The sequence below is a fragment of the Rhinopithecus bieti genome, unplaced genomic scaffold, assembly GCF_001698545.2.
Source record: "Rhinopithecus bieti isolate Rb0 unplaced genomic scaffold, ASM169854v2 scaffold_5150, whole genome shotgun sequence".
Classification (NCBI taxonomy): domain Eukaryota; kingdom Metazoa; phylum Chordata; class Mammalia; order Primates; family Cercopithecidae; genus Rhinopithecus; species Rhinopithecus bieti.
The window spans coordinates 567,641-594,251 of record NW_016804706.1 but is presented as its reverse complement, the minus strand read 5'-3'; the positions used below and the strand labels follow the sequence as shown (position 1 = coordinate 594,251).

Sequence of the window (26,611 nt, the reverse complement as noted above, 5' to 3'; positions counted from 1 at the left end):
ATAGAACAAAAAAGCAGAAACGAGTCAAATTCTCTCTCTCTCTCTCTTTATCTCTCTCTCTCTCTCTCTCTCTCTCTCTCTCAAGTGGGGACACCCTTCTTTTCCTGCCCTTGGACATCAGAACTTCAGGTAGTGTGGTCTTTGGACTCTGAGTCAACTGTGTGAGCCATTTCCCCTAATAAATCCCCTCTTATCTAGTCAACCCTTTACCCTCTTTTCCAGTCAACCCTTTACCCTCCTACCTCCTCCTCTGGCCCCTCAGGCCTTTGGCATTGGATTGAGCCAGGCTACTGGCTTCCTTGGTTCTCCAGCTTGCAGGTGGCCTCTCATGGAATTTATCAGCCTCCATAACTGTGTGAGCCATTTCCCCTAATAAATCCCCTCTTATCTATCTATCTAGCAATTACGTATCTACACTATTGTGTTTTTCTGTCTTGTTAACCCTGATACACCAACAGACAATAAACAAATAGAATCTGTCATAGTGTCAGTGACAATTGTCATTGATAAAAATATGCCTGGGCTAGAAGATTGGTGGTGGTGGGAAATGGTAGGGAATAGATTTCAGAAAAGGTAACTGGGCATGACATTTCTGAGAACTTGACCATGAGACAACTGAGCAGAGACCTGAATGGTGTGAGGAGTGAGCTGTGTGGACCCCTGGGGAGTAGGTGCATATAGAAGTCACAGCAGGGGTAGGTGGCAGAGACAGGTCAGAGTAGTGACAAGAGGCTGGTGTGAGTGGAGACGAGTGAGCTCTTTAATTTGAGTTGATATTTTATATGGTCTGAGATGTCTAAATCCATCCCTTTTTGTTTCTTGTATCATTTTGCGCACCTGATCAGAGCTAACTACAGCTTCAGTTCTTGGGCTCAAGTGATTTTCTCGCCTCAATCTCCTAAAGCACTGGGATTATAGGCACAAACCACTGAACACTGCCATCTCTTTTTACATTTAGTTGTCCAGTTGTATCTAAACCATTTGTTTAAAAGACTATTATTTTCCCATTGAATTACCTAGGCAACTTTGTTGGATGTCAATTGAAAAAAAAGGAGGAATGTCTTTCTAGATTCTCACTTCTGTTCATTTATCCCTATGTCTCTCAGTTCTATACTATCTGGATTATTATAGTTTTAAATTATATTCCAATTTTTCTTCAAGTTTATGTTGGCTTTTCTGCATTTTTGCATTTTCATAAGCATTTTAGAATTATTTTGTCAATTTCTATAAAATGCCTGCTGGGATTTCGATGGAGATTGTGTTGAATCCATAGATCGATTTGTGGAGAACTGACATTTTGACAATATTATTGAGCTTTCTAACCCGCATCTCTCCATGTATTTAGACCATTCATTTATCTCACTAATGTTTTGTACTTTTCAGTGTACAAACACTGCCCTCTTCCTAAATTTATTCCTATTTCATGATTTTTATAACTACTGTGAAAAGAAATTCTGGATTTTCATTGCTGGTATAGAGAAATAGAATTGATTTTTTATGTTGATTTTATATCCTATGGGCAGAATCTTCTGAACTCCTTTCTTAGTGCTACAGGCTTTTATCTGCATGTGAATTCTATAGGCAGGATCATGTGAATAGAATTTTATGTTTTCTTTTTTGATCTGAATGACTTTAATTTTGTATTTTTCATTTTTTGCCTTGTTGTATTGGCTAGAATCTCTAGTACAATGTTAAAAAGAAGTGATGAGAGTGGACATCTTTGCTTTGATCCCCATCTTAGGAGGAAAACATTCAGTCTTTCATAATTATGCATGATTTTAGCTGTGAGTTTTTCACACGTCCTTCATCAAGTGAGGAACGTCCCTCCATTCCTATTTTGTTGGAAGTTGTGAACATGAATTGTGTTAAGATTTTTGTCAACTGTTTCTCTGCATCTATAATTATATCACTCTGGTCCTTTATTCTATTAATATGGTGCATTACATTAATTGATTTCCAAATGTTAAGCCAACCTTATATTCCTGGGATGAATCCCACTGGTCATGGAGTGTAATCCTTTTTTATATGGTATTGTATTCAGTTTGCCAATGTTTGTTAAGGATGTTTGCATTTATGTTTATTGTTGATACTGGTCTGTAGTATTCTTTTCTTGTGAGTCTTTGTCTGACTTTGATATTAGGGTAAAGTCAGTTCCACAGATGATTTGGGGCCCCTTCTCTGGGAGGGTCTGGTGGGAGATATGGCTGTGGCAGTGGTGATCTCAGGGTGCAAAGGGGAGAGGGGCAGAGGTAGCCTCAGGCTGAAGTGTCTCAAGAAAACCCCTACTCCACATGGAGAATAAGATCCACTGTCAGCTGCCAGGGTAGTGACCTGGGTGGAATCCCTGCTAGAAACGGGGTAGGAAGGCCCTTGCGGTCTCACCACACAGCGGCCCTGGGGTGGAGCTGAGTTTCCAGGGGTTAATGGACCAGGCAGGAGCAGGGTGGCCCAAGTGCAGGTCATGGGCCTGGGTGAGTTCAGGGATTCAGGGGACACCAGGCCTCCTCCAGCATGGGGCTCCCTAGGGTCAGGTCAGGTGCACACCCGTGGCAGCCACATGTTTTGATGCTGGGCCTGCGAGCCCCAGGGCTTCCTGATGGGCTCTCCAGTTAGGAGCTGCCTGCTCAGGGCTGGGAAGGGAAGAACGCTGAGCTGCAGGTGGAGGGAGTAAATGTTTTGTTTCTTGGAGGGACTTGCTGATGTTGATGGAGTCACAGGAGGAGATTGCTGAGGGCTGGGTGTTTGGACCAGGCAAGGATGGGGCCGCAGTTCCGGGTTACTTCCCATGGGTCCCGACTTTCCCCCACCGGGAAAGGACACGGTTTCCGAACTGCAAAACCCAAGGCCCCCGCAAACCCGACCTTCCCCCTGGAGAAAACCGGAAATCCGCCTACCCAGGGGCCTAAACCCCGCCCCACCCCGACGCCCTATGTTTCCGCCCACTGCCCGCCCACTCCCAGGCCCAGGGACATAAAAGCCCCGGCTCCCAAGCGGGGGCGCGCTTGCCAAATGCACTTCCCCAGGCCTTCCACTCTTGTCCCCGGGCACTGCAGGAAACCTCCCGCGCGAGAAAACCCTTTCCACCAGGGGTGAATCTTCTCTCCCGCCTCCTTTTGCCGGAGGCCCCGACAAAGACCCTTCACCTCCACACCCTTCCCTTTCCCTAAAGCCGTAGGGTGACAAAAAAAATAAAATTATTGGCAAGTTTTGCTCCTAGCCTTGCCACCCGCTGGTCCCCCTTTTTAATACCGCCCCCTGGTGCGCCTGGGGGAGAAAGCCAAATCGGTTTTCCTGGAAAGCAAATCAGTTTCCTAGAGAGCAAATCACTGGGAGAAGCGGGGTGGGAGGGAGAATCAATGTGGATATTATTTTTTTTTTTTTTTGAGCGAAGTCATAGCTTGAAATCTGGAGAGCCTGAGGAAGGAGTATCCCTGAGAGGATACGAAGATTTCTTACCCAAACCTGATTTTTCTTCACCGCCCCCGCCTCCCGCAAGCCTCTTGAAGCCATAGGCCCAGTACCAACACCAGGTGGTGCCAACAGGCCATGCAAGCACCATGCAGTTGGGCTTGTTTCTGGTCATCTCCTGGGTCCCTGACTTAACTGGGGTAGCATGGACCCTGCAACCAGATGACCTGGCTTCAACCTGCAGCTCTGGTCTCACTGGCACTTTCCCTCCTGGTGCCTCAGTTTCTTCAACTGCGAGGTGGACAGTTACTGTGCTTACCTCTGGGGCGGGTTTCTCAACAGCAGCACTATTAACAGTTTGGGATAGAAAATCCCTTGTGGAGCGGCCTGCCCTGTGCATTGTGGGAGGTTTCCTGGCACACCCCACTCACCCCCTCCCACCAGTTCCCACATGACAACCGAAAATGTCCCAGGACTTTTGGTTCTCCCTTGGGTCTGGAAGCTGCACTTAGGCATTTTCCCACCTGACACTTCAGCTCATCTCTGCTTTGGTCCAAATAAGGCCTCTCTTTTTTAAAAAATGTTTTTTCTTTAAAGACTGTATCCATCTTTTAAACAAATCAGTTTTCTTCCTTTATCTCTGCATTCAGTTAATCCTTCCACACCCTTTCTTTAGCATATTTTGAAATGTATCCATTCTAATTCTAGTAATTAGCATATCTGACCTGCATGATACCTGCTATTACCCCAGTAGAGCTCTGATTTCTTGAGTACAGGGAATGGAGTGTGCATTCCTGGTTCTGTTCTGGATGACCTAATTCAATTTATTTTACTTTACTTGTCTGGGATGTTGCTCTTCATCTGCAAAATATAATTGTGAATGTGGCTTGAATTACTGGGTGGTTTTATTTCTTCATTCAGCTAGTATTTGTTGTGTACCTACTGCATGACAAATACATGGCATGATATTGTTTCATGGATCATACCATAGCAAATAAGAAACTACATTAAGGACGTTATAGCCAGGTGTAGTGGTGTGTGCCTGTAGTCCTAGCTGCTTGGGGGGCTGAGAAGGAGAATTGCTTGAACCCAGGAGTTGGAGGTTACAGTCAGCTCAGCTATGATCACCACTGCATTTCAGTCTGGGCAACTGAGCAAGACCTTGTCTCTGAAAAAAAAGAAAGCAGATATGTTATAAGCTGTCTATAGGTACTCTATGTCTCAGGAGATTCACGTCCTGTAGTTTTTCTAAATGGCATCTCCCTGTGGTTTTTCATGAATGTTTGTCTGGTATTTCTTTTCTATCCTTTTACTTTCAACTTTTCAGTATCTGCCACTGATAGTATGTCTTTTATAAATAGCCTATGGTTATTTATTTATTTATTTGCTTGTTTGTTTATTTATTTTTACCCCTCTGCACTATTTGTCTTGTAATTGGGGTGCTTGAGTTCATTATCTTTAATGTCATTGTTGCCCTGATTGGGTTTAAGTCCACCTTGTCATTTGCTGTTTTCTAATATTAGCTCTTTATTTGTTCCATTGTTTTTCTTTTCTTGTCTTTTTAGATTAATCAAAATATTTTCATTATTGTAGTATTCTTAATAAGTGTTTTAGTTACCCATTATCTTATCATTCCCTTAATTATCCAAGAAAGAACAATATTAATCTGTGATTTATTATAACAAATTGGAAATCATAACTTCCCTTTCACATACCTGTGCAGATAGCTCAGGAAAGGATTGGTGCTCTGAGTATACACCATGGAATACTATGCAGCCCATGAAAAACTATGAGTTCATGTCCTTTGCAGGGACATAGATGAAGCTGGAAACCATCATTCTCAGCAAAATATCACAAGGACAGAAAACCAAACACTGCATGTCCTCATTCATAAGTGGCAGTTGAACAATGAGAACACATGGACACAGGGAGGGGAACATCACACACCAGGGCCTGTCGGGGGGAGGGAGGCTGGGGGAGGGATAGCATTAGGAGAAATACCTAATGTAATGATGAGTTGATGGGTGCAGCAAACCAACATGGCACAGGTATACCTATGTAACAAACATGCACGTTGTGCACATGTAACCTAGAACTTAAAGAGTGTGTGTGTGTGTGTGTGTGTGTGTGTATAATTGGTGCTCTGGCTCTGAGATACAGGGGATCAGGGGTGTGGAAGCAGGAGAGTAATTTGATGATGAAGCTGTAGCTACAGAGCCATCTGGGTTCCTCAACTGCATTCCTTGTAGACATCTCCTCTAATGAATGCCTGAGATGCCCTCTCCCCTGTATACTCCTGCCAGAGTCTCTCCATTTCCACTGACAGCAACTCCACCCTTCTACTCTCATAGTCTAAAACCATGGCTGTCTTTGATTCTTCTTTCTCAGAACACAGATACAATCCATTAGCAAATGCTATGATGCATCCAGAATCCCATCACTTCTCATTATTTTCACTGGTCACACCCAGGTCAAGGTAACCGATGTCTCTATCCTGAAATGTTACATGCCTTTCCCACTGTTTTCTCTACTGCCTCACTTGTCCCCCACCTCTCAATTCTGTTCTCAATAGGGCAGCCAGAGAGAAGCTTTTGAAGAGTAAGTCCTACCATGTCCCACTTTTCAAAACTGTACTGTAACTCACCATCTCACTCAGAGCAAAAGTGAAAACCCTGCCCACACTCTCCAGGCCTACCTGCTCTGGCCACACCTCTGACCTCATCTCAGTTACTCTCTGTCCAGCCCTTCTGGACTCTTCTCACTTCCCAAAAGACAGATACCTTCCTGCCCTAGTGCATTTTCACGGGAGGCTCCCCAGCCTGGAAAGAACTTTTCTAGACATCCTCTTAGATATCTCCTCATGTCCTTCAAATTGTCCTTCAAGACCTAGAAGCTTCTCTGCTCCTCCTTGAATCTCTGTCTGGCTCAGCCCACTTGCCCCCACCATGTCCATTAGGGTGACACAGAAGTCCTACAAAGTATTCCAATCTGGCCCCCAGGCCTTCAGCAGCTGCTCCTACACGAGTAGGCCTGGTACCCACATCAGCTCCTTGAGCTTCTTCTAAGTGGGCAGCAGTGGCAGCAGCTTTTGGGGTAGCTTGGGCATGGCAAGGGTCTGGGTGGAGGCTATGGTGGGGCTTGTGGTATGGGGGGCATCACAGCCATCATGGTCAACCAGAACCTACTGAGGCCCCTTAAGCTGGAGGTGGACCCCAACATTCAGGCCATGTGCACCCAGGAGAAGGACCAGATCAAGACCCTCAACAACAAATTTGCCTCCTTCATCAACAAGTTGCAGTTCCTGGAGCAATAGAACAAAATCCCGGAGACCAAGTGGAGCCTCCTGAAGCAGCAAAAGATGGCTCAGAGGAAGATGGACTGCATGATTGAGAGCTACATCAACATTCAGCAGCAGCTGGACACCATGGGTCAGGAGAAGCTGAAACCAGAGGCGAAGTTTGGCAACACACAGGGACTGGTGGAAGACTTCAAGAACTAGTACAAGGATAAGATCAATATTAATACAGAGAAGGAGAATGAATTTATCCTCATCAAGAAGGATGTGGCTGAAGCTAACATAAATGAGGTACAGCAGGAGTCTCGCCTGGAAGGGCTGAATGACGAGATCAACTTCCTCAGGCGGCTGTATGAACAGGAGATCCTGGAGCTGCAGTCCCAGATCTCGGACACATCTGTGGTGCTGTCCATGGACAATAGTCACTCCCTGGACATGGACAGCATCATCGCTGAGGTTGAGGCCCAGCAAGAAAAGACCACCAACCAAAGCTGGGCTGGGGCTGAGCCTGCACCAGGTCAAGTATGAAGAACTGCAGGCGCTGGCTGGAAAGCACTGGACAACTTGTGTCACACAAAGACGGAGATCTCAGAGATGACCTGGAACCTCAGCTGGCTCCAGGCTGAGACTGACAGCTTCAAAAACCAGTGGGCCTCCCTGCAGGCCGCCATCACGGATGCAGAGCAGCATCAGGAGCTGGCCATTAAGGAAGCCAAGCTGTCTGTGCTGGAGGCCACCCAGCAGTGGGCAAAGCAGGACATGGCGCAGCAGCTGTGCGAGTACCAGGAGCTGATGAACATCAAGCAGACCTGGACATCGAGATCGTCACCTACAGGAAGCTGCTGCAGGGCAGGGAAAGCTGGCTGGAACATGAGCATCCACACGAAGACCACCAGTGGCTACTCAGGTAGGCTGAGCTTGGCCTATGGGGCCCTCACAAGCCCTGGCCTCAGCTACAGCCTGGGCTCCAGATTTGGCTCTGGCAGGGGCTCCAGCTCCTTCAGCCACACCAGCTACTCCAGGGTCATGGTTATGAGGAAAATTGAGACCCAGGACAGAAAGCTGGTGTCCAAGACCTTGGATGTCCTGCCTAAGTGAATGGCCACAGCAGCCACTCCCAGCCTGCCCCTTCCTGTGACTGCCCCAGGGCCTGTAGGAGAGGCTGCTGTGCAGGGGAGCATAGGGAACAGGAGACCCACCTGAGGCTCAGTCTTTGCCCTCAGCCCACCCATGGCAGGAGTTTACTGCCTGGGGTACTCCCACTTGCATATGCATTCAGCTACAAAGTAAATGTTTTTTTTCTTCTTTCTTTCTTTCTCTCTCTCTCTCTCTTTCTCTCTCTCTCTTCCTCCCTCTCTCCCTCTCTTTCTTCCTTTCTTTCTTTCTCTCTCTCTGTCTCTCTCTTTCTTTCTTTCTTTTTTTCCCCCAAATTAAAGCCACAGTTAGCTCTGCCAACTGTGAAAAAAAGAAAAGTCTTTCCTTGCAGGTCACATTTGCAACAAGGCCCATGCTGACTACATAGCACAACAGCCACCTTCCCTGTCCCCACAGCCCACACTCTGGATGACTCACTCCACAGCACCTGCCACTTTCTAACACAAGAATTTGCCTTCCGTACTCTGCTTATAGTTGCGTCTGCCTCTTCTCTCTAGAACATACATGCCACAAGGCCAGAATTTTTTCTGTTTTTAGTTTAAAGATGTTTTCCAAATGCAAAACCGTCATATACCTAGCAGATAACAAATGTCAGTTCAATGAAAGCTCACCGTAGAGTACCTCCCTATCCAAAAGGCAATGTCTTTATTAATGTAGCCTCGAGCCAAATGCTATTTTGTGGCTGCTACAGCTGTTTGTGGCAGCTACAGCACAACATCCTCTCACACTAACATCAGTGCCACCAGTGCTTTTGTCACCAGTGCTGCTTCAGTGCCCTCCCTCCCCTCATTCCTCCTCCCACACCAACCCTCCTGCACACTGCAGCACACAACCATATTTCTCTCTTCAGGAAAGATAATCTTAGGCTTATAAGTCCAATTTTCCAACTACATATGAATCTAAATTAAGACTCTGCTTTACAAATCCATGAGTTGGATTGGAGCTAGTGCTAGGATTACTACAACTCAGGGCAGGAAGAAGAGTAGGAGAGCAGAAGAGGAGTTCCAACAGAAAATTAACTATGATGAGAAACTATGGGACCCCTCCTCTCTGCAAATGTCACAATCTGGTTCCTATAAGAAGGCTGGTGAAAAGATGGAAAATACAATCCAGGAAAGAGCCTGGAAGGAGGGCAAGTGCTGGACAGGTCTGAAAAATCAGTCTCTTGATACCACAAGGACTTCTGTGTGCAGGGACTGCCCTAAATAACATTTGAGTCCCTGAGATCACAGGTCCTGCTGGGAAAAGGTTCTGCTGTAGGACCAAGGCCACTAGAGCAGCAAAGATGACCTGGCTGAACAGTGACCAGATAAAGCCCACAGTGGCCTGAGTACCCACCCGGCACAGCCCCATCTACTCTCCTGCCCTGCAACAGATCAGCACAGGAAACATAGACTCTGGAAGGTTCTCAGGTCTTCCATTTATTTTGTCTCTCAAATGTTAGTAATCTCCTCCTCTAATTAACTCATCAACCTCTCATGGCAAGAATTTAAAGAAGTAAATTTATACTCAGATTCTAATTTTATTTTATTTTATTTTATTTTATTTATTTATTTTTTTTTTTGAGACGGAGTCTCGCTCTGTCGCCCGGGCTGGAGTGCAGTGGCCGGATCTCAGCTCACTGCAAGCTCCGCCTCCCAGGTTTACGCCATTCTCCTGCCTCAGCCTCCCGAGTAGCTGGGACTACAGGCGCCCGCCCAGCTAGTTTTTTGTATTTTTTAGTAGAGACGGGGTTTAGTAGAGACGGGGTTTCACCGTGTTAGCCAGGATGGTCTCGATCTCCTGACCTCGTGATCCGTCCGTCTCGGCCTCCCAAAGTGCTGGGATTACAGGCTTGAGCCACCGCGCCCGGCCTGATTCTAATTTTAATAGGGAAACAGGAAGTTGCAGCTCAGTACACCATGAAGTTGAGACAGAGATAAAGACATTCGAGCCCCAATGTCTCTGGAACAGGAAAGGTAATTGGGTAGAAACACAGGGTAGTGCGGGGAAGGGGGTCATGGTGGACGTGGGGGTAGGCTGGTCTCCCCACCTCCTCACATTATGCTAACAGGGGTGAAGACACATTTGGGCACCTTTGCAGAAAGAGAATTCAGGCTTCTTGAAGTCACAAAAGGGAGACATGAACAAATCTTGCTTCTCAGTCCCACACAAGGCAGCTGTCTCACACTATAGAGAAAATATTCATAAACAAATTCATATCAGTCACAGTGATGGGTCACACTCTAAACAGCCCATTTCATGCTCAAGACATCCAAGTCAAAGAAACCCCATAGCACAGCTGAGTCCCCTCTGTTCCTCCCGACACCCCACTCACATCAGGGCCCCTGCCCTGGAGTGTCACCTTTATTAGCTGTGAGAGACACACCAGAGCCCTGGGCACTGTCAATGATTGGGGTAGAGCAAAAACAGGACCTGGTCAGAGCCCACAGATGTGGCTAGAGGAACTGTGGGGTGGGTGAGCTCCCTCATGGGCTCCTGACCAATACCGCAACAATCTCAGGGATCAGCCTCCTTCATACTTACTTGCAGGCTGAGAGTAGCTCCCTCTGTTTCTATCTGTGGAAACAAAATGTCCTGTGAGAGGCCAGAAAGGAGCCAGGGCCATAAGGTCCTAGAGCAACCTCCTAGTTGTTGATCCCAGAGAAGTTTCCAGAAATGTGTAACTGCAGATTACACATTTACTTCATCAGGAAATACGACGAAAGCAGATGTGGGTCCTGGACCAACTGCCCTCCTGAGGTCTGTCATCAGCAGAGATCTTCCCCTGTGATTTGTGACTGCTGGGAATCAGGTCCCCACCACCACAATCATTGAAGTGAAGAATCTGTCCTTCATTTTCACAAGTGCTTTACAAATGAGTAAGAGCTGGCACACAGGGCCCAGGCTGGGTAGGCCTGTGTGTGTGGATGGTGCTTCCCAGTAACGAGGCAGGACACCCTTCTACCTGGGGCTTGCAACCCCCAGTAGGACAAGAAAATTCAGACTCCTCTCCTTACCCCTTCCCTACCTGAGCTCTTCCTCCTCCACATTACAGCAGCAACCACAGCTCCAGTGACCACAACTGCTAGGACAGCCAGGCCAACAATGATGCCCACAATGGGGATGGTGGACTGGGAAGATGGCTCTGGGAAAGGAGAGGAAGGTGAGGGCCCCTGACCCCAAGCCTCAGCCCTGACTCTGCAGAAGGGCTCCTGCTTTCCCTGAGAAGAGACGCGACCCCTCATCCCCTTCCTTATCCCGTCTCACTCCTTACCCCATCTCAGGGTGAGGGGCTGGGGCAGCCCTTCGTGTTGCACATGGCACGTGTATCTCTGCTCCTCTCCAGAAGGCACCACCACAGCTGCCCACTTCTGGAAGGTTCCATCCCCTGCAGGCCTGGTCTCCACGAGCTCCGTGTCCTGGGTCTGTTCCTCCCCGTCCCGCTGCCAGGTCAGTGTGATCTCCGCAGGGTAGAAGCCCAGGGCCCAGCACCTCAGGGTGGCCTCACGGTCAGAGATGGGGTGGTGGGCAACGTGTGCCTTTGGAGGATCTGAGCAGAGTCAGAAAATTCAAGTACTTTGCCTTCCTCATGAAAAACCCCAGCAGTGCTCATGTGACCGTCCTGAGAATGGACAGGACACCTGGGGTGAGGAAGGGAGCACAGAACCCAGACACCAGCCTGGACACAGGCATCTGGGAAAATCTCCTATTCCTTGGAAAGTTCGAGTCTCTGAGGGGGGAGCAGGGACTTCTGGCCCTGACCTAAGTGGAGGCCAAGGGACTCAGAAGAGCTGGAATCAGAGCCCCACACACATTCAGTGTGCAGAGAACAAAGCTTGAGAGGAAAAGTCACGGGGCCCAAGGCTGTTGGAGGGCTCAAAGGGGATCGCGGATCAGTATTCCAGGGACTGTCTTCCCTTCATTCCCTCAGAGACTTTATCCCTTAATTGTCCCAGAGAGCAGGGTGGACTCTCACAGTCACTCTCTGGTACAGGATCTGGAAAGCCAGAAAGATTCTTCCCATTCAGGACCAGAGAGAGGGCGATATTCTAGCATTAATCCCTCTTTCCTCCCCACCTTGTGCGAGGCCATCCCAAGAGATCTACAGGAGATGGGGAAGGCGCCCATGGCCCCTGGTACCTGCGCGCTGTAGCGTCTCCTTCCCGTTCTCCAGGTATCTGCGGAGCAACTCCAGGCACTCGCCCTCCAGGTAGGTCCTGAACTCCTCTGCATATTCCTCTGCCTCATAGAAGCGCTGGGTGATCCTAGCTACCGTGTCCGCGGCGGTCCAGGAGCGCAGGTCCTCGTTCAGGGAGATGTAATCCTTGCCGTCGTAGGCGTGCTGGTGATACCCGCGGAGGAGGCGTCCGTCGGGCCCCATGTCGCAGCCATTCATTCCCTGGAGGGTGTGAGACCCTGGCCCGATCCCTGCAGTCAGCCCCGTCCAGCTAGCCGCGCCCTCTCTCCGCCCAACCCGCTGGGATTTTGGCCTAAACTGAAAATGAAACCCGGTAAAGGCGCCTGGGACTCTCCCTGGTGGACGGTCTGGGCGGGTCCCGCAGCCTCACAGTGAATTTCGGACCCGGAGACTCTGAGGGACCCGGACGGTCCGTGGCTGATGGGGAGTGGTCGTGACCCGCGACCCCGGTCGGGGTCACTCACCGGCCTCGCTCTGGTTGTAGCGGAGGAGCAGGTTGCTCAGGGCCACTCGGTCAGTCTGTGCGTTGGCCTTGGCGTACCCTGTGGTCCGCTCCCAATACTGCGGTCCCTCTTGCTCCACCCACGGCGCCCGCGGCTCCATCCTCGGAATCGCGGCGTCGCTGTCGAACCGCAGGAACTGCGTGTCGTCCACGTACTCCACCGCGATGTACCTGTACCGAGGCTCCCTGCGGCCAGGCCGCGACACAGCGGTGCTAAAATACCGCAAGGAGTGGGAGCCTGGGGACGAGGAGGGGCTGAGATCCGCCCGACCTTCCTCCGGGCACAACTCCCCAGGTCCTGCGCCCCAGCGGTACCGGCCTCTCGCTGCTCCCCGCAGGGACCCTTTCCCTCCCGACCCCGCACTCACCCGCCCAGGTCTCGGTCAGGGCCAGGGCCCCTGAGAGCACCAGGAGGAAGGTTCGGGGCGCCATGACCCCAACCTCCGCGTCTGGGGAGAATCTGAGTCCCGGAGGGTGCATGGGGACTTTAGAACCGGAACGCGGCGACACTGATTGGCTTCTCTAGAAACTCCGCACACAATGGGAGTGAGAAATGGGGCCGCGTTATGAGTATCCAGGAAGAGGAACCTGACATGGGTTGGGAGAGAAGGAGAAACTCTGGGGAGATGGGGAGCCTCCCCACCCCAGACGCCGCCTCGGGGCCTGAGCCCTTGAGAGCCACTCCTGGGGCCCTGGGACTTTGCCCTCACCCTCCTCCTACTGTGCAGGGTGTATCTCAATGTCTCCCTGAGTCTTCGCCCGGGGACTGAGAAACCAGTGAGAAACCGTCGGCAGGGACCGAGTCCATCTCCCTTCAGTTCTCATTCCGAAATCTCCGTCCCTTGACTGAACTTTCTGCCTCCCACTGCATACCTGGACTCCCCTGGACTCTTTTGGAAGAAAACTCACCCCAAGGAGCTTGGTGCCAGAGAATGAACTTGTCCTGAGAATGAAGGTATAGAGACAGTTTCTTCTTCTTCTCCTCCTCCTTTTCCTCCTCCTCCTCCTCCCCCTCCTCCTCCTTCTTCTTCCTCTTCTTCCTCTCCTTCTTCTCCTTCTCCTCCTCTTCCTCTTTTTTCTCCTTCCTCCTCCTCCTCCTCGTCCGCCTCCTCCTCTTCCTTCTCTGGAAAAGTCGTAGCTGAGCATACGAAATAGAACGGAGACCAGTTTCCTTTTTATTAGCTGCAGTGAGTAGTAGAATCTTGGTAACCCCTGAATTATCAGGAATCTTATGTGTAAAAAATGTTACTTTGTCCCCTTGATATGTAAATGTGTCTAAATGCATTACAACTGACAACTCGCAGAGCTCCTAAGTTTTGCTTTCCCAGACTATGTATCTGTATCTTGTTGTATTCTAAAATTACCTTCATTCTATAGCCCTGAGTTTCTGTGTGAGTCCAGGACATCTCCTCAATACAAAGTAGCACAATGTGTTATTGTATGTTGCAACCAGGAGCCAGTGCATTCATTCACCTCAAAGTTGCAAGTGTTCAATGCAGTCACAATGCCCCTCACCAGTGCTCATGCACTTCCTGTTTTAGGAAGTATCTACATCTAAGTAGTGTGCATATTTTATTGGAACACCTAGTATTTTTTTAAACCTGAAAAATAAAGAAGAAAAAGCAATTAATTTTTTGGCAGTCCTGCATGTGGTGTTAAAGGCCAAATGTAAGGAACACCCTGCTAGGCTCTGTAGATGGATGTATTAAAAATTTATAAAACAATGTGTTTAAACCTAAGAATTCTGCCGCTTTCAAATTCTGTCCCTCTGCTCCTTTTCCTCACCTCCTGCTTCTCCAGCCCTTCCCTCCATCCCTCTCATCCCTCAGGCCCTCCTCTCCCCTTAGTCCCCATCACCCTGTCACTCCTGAATTGTGGCTCTAGCACTGTCCCATGACCTGCCACCTGAGTGGTCCTGCTACTGCGAGTCACAGTGTGTCATTTCTTCACCTAAAACACTCCAGTGGCTCCATCTCGGTCTTGTGAAGCATCTAGAATGTCAGGCATATGAGCATATGAGGGCATACCTGGTTCAGCGTAGGCACTAAATTAATTTTTGTTGACTAGTTGAATGACATATGATTGTACTAAAATTTAATTGCATCACAGAAAATTATAGAATGAAAATACTGGAAAAGGAAATATGTTATTTTATGCATGTAGTGTGCATATCAATTTATAAATTCATTCTATGTGTCTGTTGAGTCTGTGTATGAATTTTATATGACTGCATAACAAATTACCACAAACATTGGCTTTAAACAGCACCCATTTATTTTATTTATTTATTTTTAGAGACATGGCCTCCTCCTGTTATCCAGGGTAAAGTGTAGTTGCATAATCATGGTTCCCCGCAGCCTCAAACTCCTGGCCTCTAGAGGTCCTCTTGCCTCAGTCTCCGGAGTAGCTAGGACTGCAGGCAAGTACCACCATGCTCAGGTAAATTTAAAAAAAAGAAAAATTTTTTTGTGGAGAGGAAGGTCTCCTCAAATTGCCCAGGCTAGTCTCTAACTCCTGGCTGCAAGTAATCCTCCTGCGTCATTCCCACAAACCTTAGGATTACAGGCATGAGCTACCACGCCTAACCACACAACACTTGTTTATTTGTTTACAGTTCCTCAGTCAGAAATCCGAACATGATTGGAGGGTTCTCTGTTTAGGGTTTCCCAAAGTTATGTTTTCATTTTGAGGACCTCTTTCAGGCTTATACAGAGGTGACAGAATTCAGTTTCTGCCAGTTGTAGGACTAACGTTCCTGTTCCTTGCCTGCTGTCAAGGTAGAGAGAGGCTGCTATCAGTTCCTGACGCCCACCAGCATTCTTTGCCACACAGCCCCTTCATTTTTAAAACCCACAGTGGAGGAACTCCCTCACACTGAATCCGTCTCACACTGCCAATCTCTATGATCAGAAAGAACCCGGTCCTTTCAAGGGCTTGCCAAATGAGGACAACCCGACCAAGGATAATCCCTGTCTTAAAGTCAATTGATTTAGGACCTTAATTATATATGTAAAAATCCCTTCAAGGCAGGACCTACATTATTGTTGGTTGATTAACTGGGGTCAGGTGAATGACCAGGCGCACACACCTATCATGGGGGGCGATGATGGAATCAGCCTAGCATGGCTTGGGTCTTTCTTTTGAGTTTAATTGGGACACCGTTGGAAATTGAAGTTCAAATAAAGCAATAATTGTGAATGATAATAAAATACATCCTATTTAGCCATGGAAATTCTTCTTACTTCTTAAAACCAAATGACATGTTTAATATTTTATAATTAATTTAGGTCGGTTGTGGTGGCTCATGCCTGTAATCTCAGCACTTTCGGAGGCAGAGTTAGGCAGAGAGCTTGATTTCACGAGTTCAAGATCAGCCTAGGCAGCATGGCAAAACCCTTGTCTCTACCAATAATATAAAAATTTTAGCCAGGCATGGTGGTGCATGTCTGTACTCCCAGCCACTCCAACAGCTGAGGTAAGAAGATCACTTGAGCCCAGGAGGTCGAGGCTGCAGTGAGCTGTTATCCTACCACAGCACTCCAGCCTGAGTGACAGAGCAAGACCCTGTTTCAATAATAATGATGATAACAATAATACTAATAAATTTAGAGCAAATGAAAATTAAAGTGCAATTATTCATCCTCTCTTGTGAAACTGTATTCATTTTTTTACTGTTACATTACAAATTACTGAAAATTTACCAGCTCAAAGCAACAAATATTGATCATCTCCCACAGTTTCCAATGCTCAGGAATCCAGGAGAGGTTTCCCGCGGTGCTTCTGGCTCAGGGCCTCTCACAAGGTTGCAGTCCAGTTGTCAGTCTAGGGCTGCATCATCTGAGGGCTCAGCTGGGCTGGAGATTTGCATGAAAAATGGCTCACTCACATTGCTGTTGGAAAAGGCCTCAGTTTCTTGTTGTCTGGTCCTAGGAGGCGTCGGTCCTAGCCACATGGACCTTTCCACAGGTCTGCTTATGACACAGCAGCCGGCTTCCCCCAGAGTTCATGATCCCAGAGACAGAGAGAGCAAGGGTGGAAGCTATGGTAAGTTTTTTGTTTTACACCAAGAGTCACAAACTGTTATGTCAACATTACTCCATTAGTTAGAAGTGAATCATTAAGTCCAGGCCACATTCACAGGGAGGGAATTAAGCTGTACCTCTGGAAAGTGGAGAGTATCAAAGAATTTGCATATATGTTAAAAGCAAAATTAAAATTATAGTTTCAGAATTTTATAAATCCAAATCTTCTTTCATCTGATTATAATTCTTTAATGCTTTAAACTTCTCTTTTTAAAGTAATGATTAAAATTTGAGACATCGCAGAGCCTTGGGTATTGAGGTGAAAAATGTTTGAGACACAGAAAGGAGATACTATAGTATCTCTGAGTTTTTCTTGCAAATACCTTTAATAACAATATTCTCGTGAATGAGTTGCAACACAGTTGAGAACTTATGGTAACTAGATCAAATAGTTCCAAGACTTCAGTGCCATAACAATAGAGCCTTAAAAATAAGTATTTGTTTTGCTAAGATGTCTCAAATTTAGTTTAAGAATGCCCCAAATGCCAATTTTCTCATTCAAATATCATCTTTAAAAATATTTGCAAATCGGCCGGGCGCGGTGGCTCAAGCCTGTAATCCCAGCACTTTGGGAGGCCGAGGCGGGCGGATCACGAGGTCAGGAGATCGAGACCATCCTGGCTAACATGGTGAAACCTCGTCTCTACTAAAAAATACAAAAAACTAGCCGGGCGCGTTGGCGGGCGCCTGTAGTCCCAGCTACTTGGGAGGCTGAGGCAGGAGAATGGCGTGAACCCGGGAGGCGGAGCTTGCAGTGAGCTGAGATCCGGCCACTGCACTCCAGCCTGGGTGACAGAGCGAGACTCCGTCTCAAAAAAAAAAAAAGAAAGAAAAAAGAAAAAAAAATATTTGCAAATCAGATTGCTTTTAAGATAGAAAAAATATGAATCTCATACCTCAGTCAACACATCTGGCTTAGCATGATGTCAGTAACTTTGGTTGGATACAGTAGCCCAAAATGGTTAGCTCCAATCTAGGAATAAGATTTTCAAAACTGGCTATTGGGTGGGAATTCCATAATAAACTTGATATCTTTTGCTCTGGTTTTTAATGAGATGTGGTAGACATGATTTGGGCATCACTATGATTCTAAATAACTGCTATTCTGTGCTTCTACAGTATTTTTTAAGCAATGCCATTGTGTTTTCCATTCCTATTTGCTATTCTATCACTGGTTATTCATAAATAATCTTTTCCGTTTATTTTGATCAGTAACGTGCATTTCCAATTCTGTAAAAGTTTAATTCAGGTGTATGTGTGGTAAAATGCAACACATCAAATCCTTTGCAAGATGGAATTACCTTGCACATCAGACTGAACATTGTACACTGAAAATCTATGGAGATGCCAGTGAGCCAAGGATCAAATGACTTATTTCTAGTCAAGGCCACTTTCATAGCATTCTGGTCCTCTCCATCACATGGATAATTACAATTGGCTTAGTTCTTGCTAAGAATTCTTGTAATGGCAAAAACTGCAATTATTAAGTCACTGTCTTGACAACAGGCACTTTTTACTCAGACTCTGTTAATAGCTTCCTGTTCTTTACTTGTATCCCATATACTGTGGCATTAAACTTTTAACACACAGATTCAGAAAATGCTTTATATGTCATAACTACATAGGGTTATTTTATATGTTAGGAATATTTCATGAGAAAAGGAAAAGTGGTGGGAAGGAAGAGAAAAATCAAGAAGAGAATAGGTGTAGAGAAAGGGGAAACATCATGTATGGATAATATTATAAAAATAGAAGGAAATGAATCAGATGTAGATAACCACTATGGAATAATGGAAATATAGGAGAGGTTTATTAGTTACCTGTTGCTGTGTAACAAACTACCCAAAGACTTAATGGCTTGAAACAATGAACATCAATTGACTCAAAGAAAACAATACAAATACCAGCAACACTGGAGCCACTGCAGGTGGAAGAAGGTGGATAAACAAAAGGATTTTACAAACTGGAATAAGTAAGAGGTCACCATTGTGTAAATGGAAATGATTTGTTGGTCCATATTCTCCAAGAAGCAGATGACATGAGGTTAAAGTTGCAGTATTTTATTAGAGGACACACCTGCCAGACAATATGAGAAAAGATCCAGGAAACCCTGGGAAGGGCAGCAGACTGAGATGCAAGCGTGACCACCAAGTGAGGGACAGAAGGAGAGTGTTTGTTGGACACATTCTAAATCACAGGCAATCTAAGAAGAGTTGAGCAAGGCCATGGAGGAGTCCTCCAGCCACAGTTGGCCCTTGTCTTCCAGAAATGGGTCTCCCTTAGTGTCCCTCTTGTCACCCATCACTGGTTGGGAACAGCCCGTGGGAAGCAGGGCATCTGCACCAATGCTGCTGAGGATGTCAGAGCACAGGAGTGGGGCCTTGGGAGATTATCCGGGAGCATGTCTCAAATCCTTCCTGAGGTTTCTGGGCCCTTGGAAATCAAATTCTCTCAGGCTTGGTTGCTGGACAATTCCACTAACACTTAAAATTGAACCAGGAGACCCCCCCAAATGGATCACTGGATTCCACACACATTCCTCCTGCCCTCATTGTGTGACAGCAGCCCAACCTCCTCCTGGAGATTAGGATCTATTACCTGTGCCTGGAGAGGAGGGGACTCCTCACTTGCTAGTCTCTGGGCACATACTGTCCAAATCTCCCTGCGGGCAATAGTAATGTGTTGTTCAGTGGGCTCTCATTTGTCCTGATTGAAGAGTACCCTCCTTTAGAATCCAGGACCTTCTACCCTGCAGAGCACAGGTTTGGGAGATGAGAAGTGCAAAATCCCACAGCAGGTGAATCCAAAGAATGAGACATTGAGCCATACCCACTTCCACTCCTTGGTTTCTTGACCCACATGTTCTTCCTACTGAGAACACAGCACTGTAGACATGTCTCTGATTTAATAAATGCACCATGCCCTGAAAGACAGCACCCAGCCCTCAGAGTGCTTCCTCCAGACTGGCACTGAGTTGTGCCTGTAGAAGACCTGTCCGGCATTCTTTGTGGCTGGCAGACCCTGGGTGGTGCAGATGGTGATAGAACCAGTGGATCCCATGGCCGTGAAAATGCTGCACTTACTTCCCTGTCAAGTGGGTTCCCCCAGGAAGACAGTGTGCTAAGAGCAATGTCAAGCCTGTGGATCAGGAACGTCAACAGTCCCCAGAGAATGGTGTTGACTGAGGGTCTGAGAGCAGGACAGGAAAACCCACTCATGGAATGGTGCCTAACCCTGTGAAGATGAACCTCTGGCCCTTCCAGGATGGAAGTGGCTCAATGTAGTCAACTCATCACTTATCAGCGAGTTAGTCACCTAAAGAAATGTAGCATTTGAGGCACATCATTGGCCTCAAATGCTAATGAGTTGGACATTCAGAGGTGGCAGCAGCTGGATCTGTCTTGGAAGGTGGCAGTTAGTGCTTCTGGACCCATATTTAGCCTCACCCCTGCCACTGTGGTTGCTCCACTGATGCACTGATTCTGCCAGGCCTGGGCTGACTCATGCTGAGGGCTGGCTAACTTCAATTTGTCTGCTTGGTTGTTTAGTGCCACTTCAGGTTCGGGTGTTTTCTGGAGGTGTCAACATAGGATTCATGCTCAACCCAGATGGACCATTTCCATCTCATGATGAATGCTTTGGGGTCTGTCCAATCTATGACTTCCTGAGTTACAGAAGCCAATTCATATGGGCATTTGAAATCACACGGTTGTTTGATGTCCCATGGCAAGTATTCTCTTATCAGGGCCAGTAACATGCCAAAAGTTGCTTCTAACAGGGGCATATGGCTCTGCTGTGGATGGCACGGCCTTACTCCCGAATCCCAGGCCCTCTGTGTGACTTCCCCACTGGTGCTTGTTTCAGCTCCATCCTGCATCTTTCCCCACGACTGACACCTCCAGGTGGGTCTGAGGGATGGTGCTCCCTCATGGCCTGAATCTGCCACAGTGTCTTTTCCTCGGTAGGCCCAATTGAAGTAAGTCCCCTCCTATTTCTCCTAGAGTGTGGGCCAAAGCAATAGATGTGGGATGTGGTGTTGTCAGAACTCAAAGAGTTTCACCAGGCAGTGTGCTTCCTTCTTTGTCGTGAGGATGCAAGATGCAACAGTTTGTCTTTTACTCTGGAGGAGAAACTCCTGGATGTCCTCAACCACCGGACGAATAAAACTTCACTGCAAGGGCCACTCCTGAATCTCTGTATGGTTTATCTTCCATCTTCTGAAGAGCACGTTATTTGCCAAGGCCTTCAGCATACTTTCCACCTCCTACTCATCCATCCTAGTCAACATGATGTTGTTGATGAAATGAGCTGATTTACTATTCTATAGGATGCCGGGTTCTTCAGATCTCTGAAGACTCTACTATAGAGGGCAGGTCAGTGACAATAACCCTGAGGTCAACTATAAAGAAACATGTTGTGGATCCCACATGAATCAATTCATGTATAGATTTTCTCATTGGAGTGGAAAGGAATGCACTGACCAAATCCACAGCTGCACACTGTGTGCCTGAGGCCTTATCAATCTGCTCTACCAGTGATATCCAGCCAGCATGGCAGCTACAATTGTGACTCCTACTCTGTCAAGTCTGAAGTAATCCCATTCATTCTTTAGGCCCCATCAGGCTTCTTTGGGGACAGATTTCTGGGTCACATGAAGATAATAAGCAACCCCAACACCACCCCTCATCCTTCAGCTCTCTAATGGCAGTGCTACACCTACAATACCTACAGTACCTTTCATAAGACCCACCCTGGGACTCAATATCATTTTTTATTTGGCCAGGATGAAGTCAGTTGCAGAGGTTTCAGACAATGAAAGCCCTTATTTCAGAGACTTGGAACCCATTGTGGGGGTTACTCCAGCTGCCAGTGCATCAATACCAATTAAACACTTGGGGAATGGGGAGATAAACAGGGCTGGGTCTGTGGACCCGGTGGTTCCACTGTGATGTGTCCAGGTTTATTCCCGGCTTCTGTAAGTCCCACTGTGATGGGGACATGATGGTTCTGTAGGCCTATAGGCATCAATATCAGCTCAGACCCAGTGTCAATACTCCCCCAAATTCTGCCTGTTTCCCTTTCCAAGTGTACAGTCCCCCAAGTAAATAGCTGTAGACTCCTTGGCAGAAAGACAGAAGGAATTGTTCCAGCATATACTTGCCATGAGGTTCCAGGGTCCTTCCTCCTGGGGTAGGGACTCCTCTAGAACTGGGATATGAAACTTGGTTGAAGTTTAGGAATTGAGAGTGGGATCATGACTTTGTATTGAATTAAACACCCTCAGCCTCCTGCTCATCAATTCTTGCTTTCTTATCATGGATATCAAGCAGCACCCTTGTTGGCTGCCTGTCTATTCTGATACCACCCTCTATTAACCTTCCCCACAACTCCCTGCAGATCAAGCTGCCTCAGATGCTCCTCTGAGATTATCATGGTAACCGTGCCCTCTGGCTTTTGCAGGTCACTGCCACCATTTGGTTCTCTATCTTTTCAGGGCCACATTTTCCCCAGGAATATCAATGAGCCCAACTAAGGACCTCCTTCCTGCCATCACACCCAGCCTGCAGAGGACACCACCCTGACGCCTCTTAGGAATGCAGGTCCCTCTTACCGGTATGTTCCTGAGACTCTGGTGGAAGGTGTACCCTCTGGGTCCTCTGTGGATCATGGCCCTAGGGGGCCTTCTGGTCTCGCATGATGTCTCCATCCCACACAACAACTTCCCTTGGCCTCTTTATCCATCCTCTACATGTTCCTACAACTAAGTCATGTCTAACTTACTGAGAGTTGGGCATCATTTTTTCCAGTCTACATGGGTCCACCCCAGCAGTGGGTCTGCCCCATGCCCTAAGGTCCTTGATAAACCCATACCCTGAGAAAGTGCTCCTAAGCCAAAGGTGTTTTTTATTTATCCAGCTTGATTCTGGCCCTTTGATCAAACACCCTCAAATTCCAATCCCAGAACTGCTCCTCAGGTTCCTACGGGGACATACCTACCAGCTAGTTACTGCAAAACTACTGAGTGGGATTCTCATTGCATCATAGGGGTAAGGCTTCTGCAGCATATTCCAGTGTAAGAAGTGGGAACTATTACCAGAGAAGAGCCTCCTCTGCATGCCCAGAGGGTTCTAAAGGGCACCCATAGGATAACCCGGTTCCAGTTTGCAGAGTCTCAGGTTTCCTCACCAGAGCCCTGAGTTTCCCACAACAGGCCTGCCTCTGATGAATGACCAAACATCTCTGTAGTACTGTGACTTTCACAATGATGTCATCAGCTATCATTCCACTCTGCAAAGAGAGAGGGGCAGGTGCCTCTCCTCAATCTGTCTCCCCCAGGCCCTGTGAGGGTGGGTGGAGGCTCTCTCCAGGCCCTCATCTGGCCCCACCCCAGCATGTCTCCAGGTTCCTCTCAGCCCTGGTTCCTTTTGGCCCTGCAGTCACAATGGGCAACATTGTGATGCACCCTGAACTGTGTCACAGTGTCATCCACTCAGGCTCACATTGCTCATAGGCCACTTGCCAGCCAAGGGATGTGGCCACATTTTGTGCCTTCTGCACCTCAGCCTTGCTTTCAAGTGCAGGTGATGAAGACACCCATGTAGAACAAATGTTATCTTCTATCTTCATTGAGTTTAGTCATCCAATTTTCCAACCCTCAATGGGCAAGGAAGAGTGTGGTTTCCACCAAAAGGCAGGATGTCAGCAGTCATGGGGGCAACAAACAGGCAAAGACACCTGAAAACAGACCAAGCAGGAAGCACAGGCATCCAGTGAAGATGGGAACCCTGTAGATTTGCCTGTCTTTAAGCACATTAGAGAGATTACCATTACTAACAACTTAGCCAGAAAAGTTTATTAGTTATTTTCAAAAAGCATAAAATTATGTAATACAGTATTTTTTTAAAATTCCCATCAATACAAAACTAATCTGGGCACTGCAACTTCTGGTGAGCAACTGGGACAGGCGGCATCATCAGGAAGGCAGGCCCTGCCGTGCCCCATGTGCCAGTGCCCCAGATGGCGGCAGCCTCCCCAGAAGCATCTTGTATGTCACCTGCACGGGGCCAGGGTTCCAGCTCCCCATACACCTTCTCCTGCTTTTTCTTTTTTGTCCTTTCCTGTTTTGATAAACCACCTGCAAGAAGGAAAAACCACTCTGAGGACAAGAAACATCTCCATGAGAAACACATGGTTGCCAGAGGGTAAAAGGCCCTGTTCATGCACATTGAAAAGCTCAGGTATTTCTATTAAAGTCTCTCCTTTTACTTTAGGATACCGACTCCTGCGTCCATCTCAACCTGGGCATTGTGCCACCACCTTTAAGAAGAGAAAAACTAAGTAGTGCTTTGCAAAGGGGCAGCAGCATTTCTCACTTCTGACCACATCAGGTGCACGGCCATGCAGATGAGCAGGTGGGGGACACAGGTGAGGCCCCAGACCTGCTTTCCTCCCACAGTACATTCCTGAGTCTTTTTAAACAGTTGTGAAAATGCCACAGATGCAAGCACCTGTGGGCCACTCCCATGGGAACCATTGCATGAGGCAGTTCCACTCATTCTCAGAACCTCCTGCCATGGGCTATGCTTAGTGACCTAAGGCCAAGCCGAGGAGGACACCTGCCACAGCACACCATCCTCAGGGGCATGCTGCCAGCAGGGGCAAAGTTATCCCTAGCAACAAGATACAGAAAGAAAGAAAAAAGGAAGGATGTGTAGCCGATGGGTCGGTTCGTGCTCTTGACTTGCCACACAAAAGAATTTGAGAGCGAGTCCAAAGTAAAAGTCAGCAAGATAATTTATTGCAAAGTGAAAGTACACTCTGACAGCTGATCAGAGCAGGCTGCTCAAAAGTGAGACAGTACCCTCCCCTTATGGGAGTCTTACATGATTATTCATGAATAGGTGGGAAGGGGTATTGTTTTAAGCATGTTCTGTGGTCCCTTGGACGTGCGTGCACTGTGGTTGCACATACGAGCACATACATCTCATGTCTCATTAGCTGCTTAATTTCCCACTCAGGGGTATGTTTTCTACTATTATAATGAGCATAGGTCAGCCCAAGGACACTAATCAAGGGTTTCTGTGCTTGTTTAGATTTTGGGATGTTCCCCTTGGCTCTTCCACCTCCTTGCTGCAGGATGTTCTAACCACAAGCCCAGGATATGGTTTGTGCACTGTCGAACAGCTTGTTCTCTCCATCAACCTGACAAGTCTCTTGTTTCCTTTCAAGGGAGGCTGTGAACACCCTATTTCACCTACCTCAGAAGGACAGTACAGCAGTAGCCACCATGACCAAGAAAGATGATTCCAGAAGTGCAGGACAACTCCCCACCCAGATGCGGTGGCTGTGTAGTTACACACCAAGAGGTAAGTCCAGCTGGCTCTCAGGGTGCTCGCTGCCCTCAGCTGGCGGCCTGCAGGACATCAAGTCTTGAGAACGCCATGTCCTACTGGAGTAGAATGAACTGATAGATACACAGCAAAGTTCCACATACTTTTCCTTTTCTTTGGGCCTGCAAAGTTCTTCATCAGTGTCCTCTCGCTTTTCAGCTACTACTGTTGGCTGGCTGGAAAAAATAGAACAATAGTAAAAATTGGAGACAAGTCTTTGGTGATGAAAAGAAATATTGGCTACTTCCAGTATTTTCTAGCTTTGGTTATTGTTGCAGTTTTCCAGCTCACCTTGTGGGGATGAATTCAGAAAAAAAAACTTATGTTACAAATCGAAATGAACATTCCAGAAGTATTGGCTCAAATCAACCTTGCCCTATTAAGCCACTTAGTGAATCAAAAGACTGCTTGTTGGACTGTTAATCTCGGAGGCCAGAGAAAGGAGCTGAAGAAGGTGTTGTCAGATCAGGAACAAATAATTACAGCGGCAATAGAAAATGGAAGGCCACTTGTTCATAACCATTTGAATAAGGGCAAGGTATATGGAAACACATTATGAACTGATATTTTCAGTTTTGTTTGCAAGAAAATAGGCCAGGTGCGGTGGCTCAGACCTGTAATCCCAGCACTTTGGGAGGCTGAGGCAGATGGATCACGAGGTCAGGAGTTCGAGGCCAGCCTGGCCAAGATGGTGAAACCCCATCTCTACTAAAAATGGAAAAATTAGCCAGGCATGGTGGTAGGTGCCTGTAATCCCAGCTACTCAGGAGGCTGAGGCAAGAGAATCGCTTGAACCAGGGAGGCAGAGCTTGCAGTGAGCAGAGAATGTGCCACTGCACTCTAAGGGCAAACTCCCATCCGTCCAAAAAAAAAAAAAAAAAGCAAAAGAAAAGAAAAAGAAAGGAAATGATTAATAGATGGGCGTAAATAACCTTGCAGTATCCCACAGACGGGCGGACAGAAGATAGTACACCTAAAACCAAAAAAAAAAAAAAAAAAAAAAAAAAAAGAAGAAAGAACAAAAGCCTTTGTATAGTTTGCTGGAGCCACAGAAGCCCTACTCCAGAGCAGAACGATGCCTGAATCTTCAGGGTCCATTTGTGCCGCATTCACTAGCAGCCACAAACGTGACTTAATTTTACTTTGGAAATAATGCTTACCTATTGTGAGAGGCTGTAATATGAACCATCATTACATGTTAACATGGCACATGGAATTTTGAGTGCCTAAGTTACATTTTTAGAGTTGTTTCTTAGTAGCCATGTGAGTTTCCACTCCAAAAACACAAGCTAACAACTTGTTTTAAGTGAAGGACATCTAGGGCAAATGGTGGCTGAAAGTAAGATCCCAATTACTCTTGCTTGTACTGTCTAAGGAAAAGAAAATAACTGCTCTTCTTGTTGGGTGTTTGCTAATTTATAATTACTGTTTTACGCTTTTCAACATTTTTAATAAAGATTTTTTATTGTTGGCTATAAACGTTTTAAAAGGATTATCTTCCTCTAGAATCACTCTAGGTACCAAATTCTGTATTATTCTGGATTCATCAGAGAAACAGAACCAATAGGGTGTGTGTGTTTATTCGTGTTATGAAACTGA

At 47.0% G+C, this 26,611-nt stretch overlaps 1 protein-coding gene and 2 long non-coding RNA genes across 5 annotated transcripts; 1 reads left to right on the top strand and 2 right to left on the bottom strand.

Moving 5' to 3' along the window:
* Positions 1–9,636: 9,636 nt before the first annotated feature.
* On the bottom strand, positions 9,637–13,544 carry LOC108528429 (mamu class I histocompatibility antigen, alpha chain F). The gene is made up of 8 exons (XM_017870225.1): positions 13,450–13,544; positions 12,909–13,128; positions 12,503–12,778; positions 11,981–12,256; positions 11,115–11,390; positions 10,869–10,985; positions 10,385–10,417; positions 9,637–10,027 (listed from the first exon to the last, which is right to left on the bottom strand). Exons 2-8 carry the CDS (start codon positions 13,018–13,020, stop codon positions 10,023–10,025), a joined length of 1,095 nt encoding a protein of 364 aa, XP_017725714.1. The 5' UTR covers positions 13,021–13,128; positions 13,450–13,544; the 3' UTR covers positions 9,637–10,022.
* LOC108528430 (uncharacterized) lies at positions 13,135–25,650 on the top strand. Of its 2 annotated transcripts, XR_001885147.1 has the most exons (6): positions 13,135–13,495; positions 16,471–16,584; positions 22,117–22,235; positions 23,894–24,047; positions 24,852–24,988; positions 25,172–25,650. It is a non-coding gene; the product is annotated as an uncharacterized LOC108528430 (long non-coding RNA). The 2 variants fall into 2 exon arrangements; XR_001885146.1 differs by having other exon boundaries at positions 24,852–25,650.
* Positions 16,441–23,156, bottom strand: LOC108528431 (uncharacterized). 2 transcript variants are annotated; one of them, XR_001885149.1, is made up of 4 exons: positions 22,809–23,156; positions 22,234–22,383; positions 19,221–19,371; positions 16,441–16,530 (listed from the first exon to the last, which is right to left on the bottom strand). It is a non-coding gene; the product is annotated as an uncharacterized LOC108528431 (long non-coding RNA). The 2 variants fall into 2 exon arrangements; XR_001885148.1 differs by lacking the exon at positions 22,809–23,156 and having other exon boundaries at positions 22,234–22,612.
* Positions 25,651–26,611: the final 961 nt, after the last annotated feature.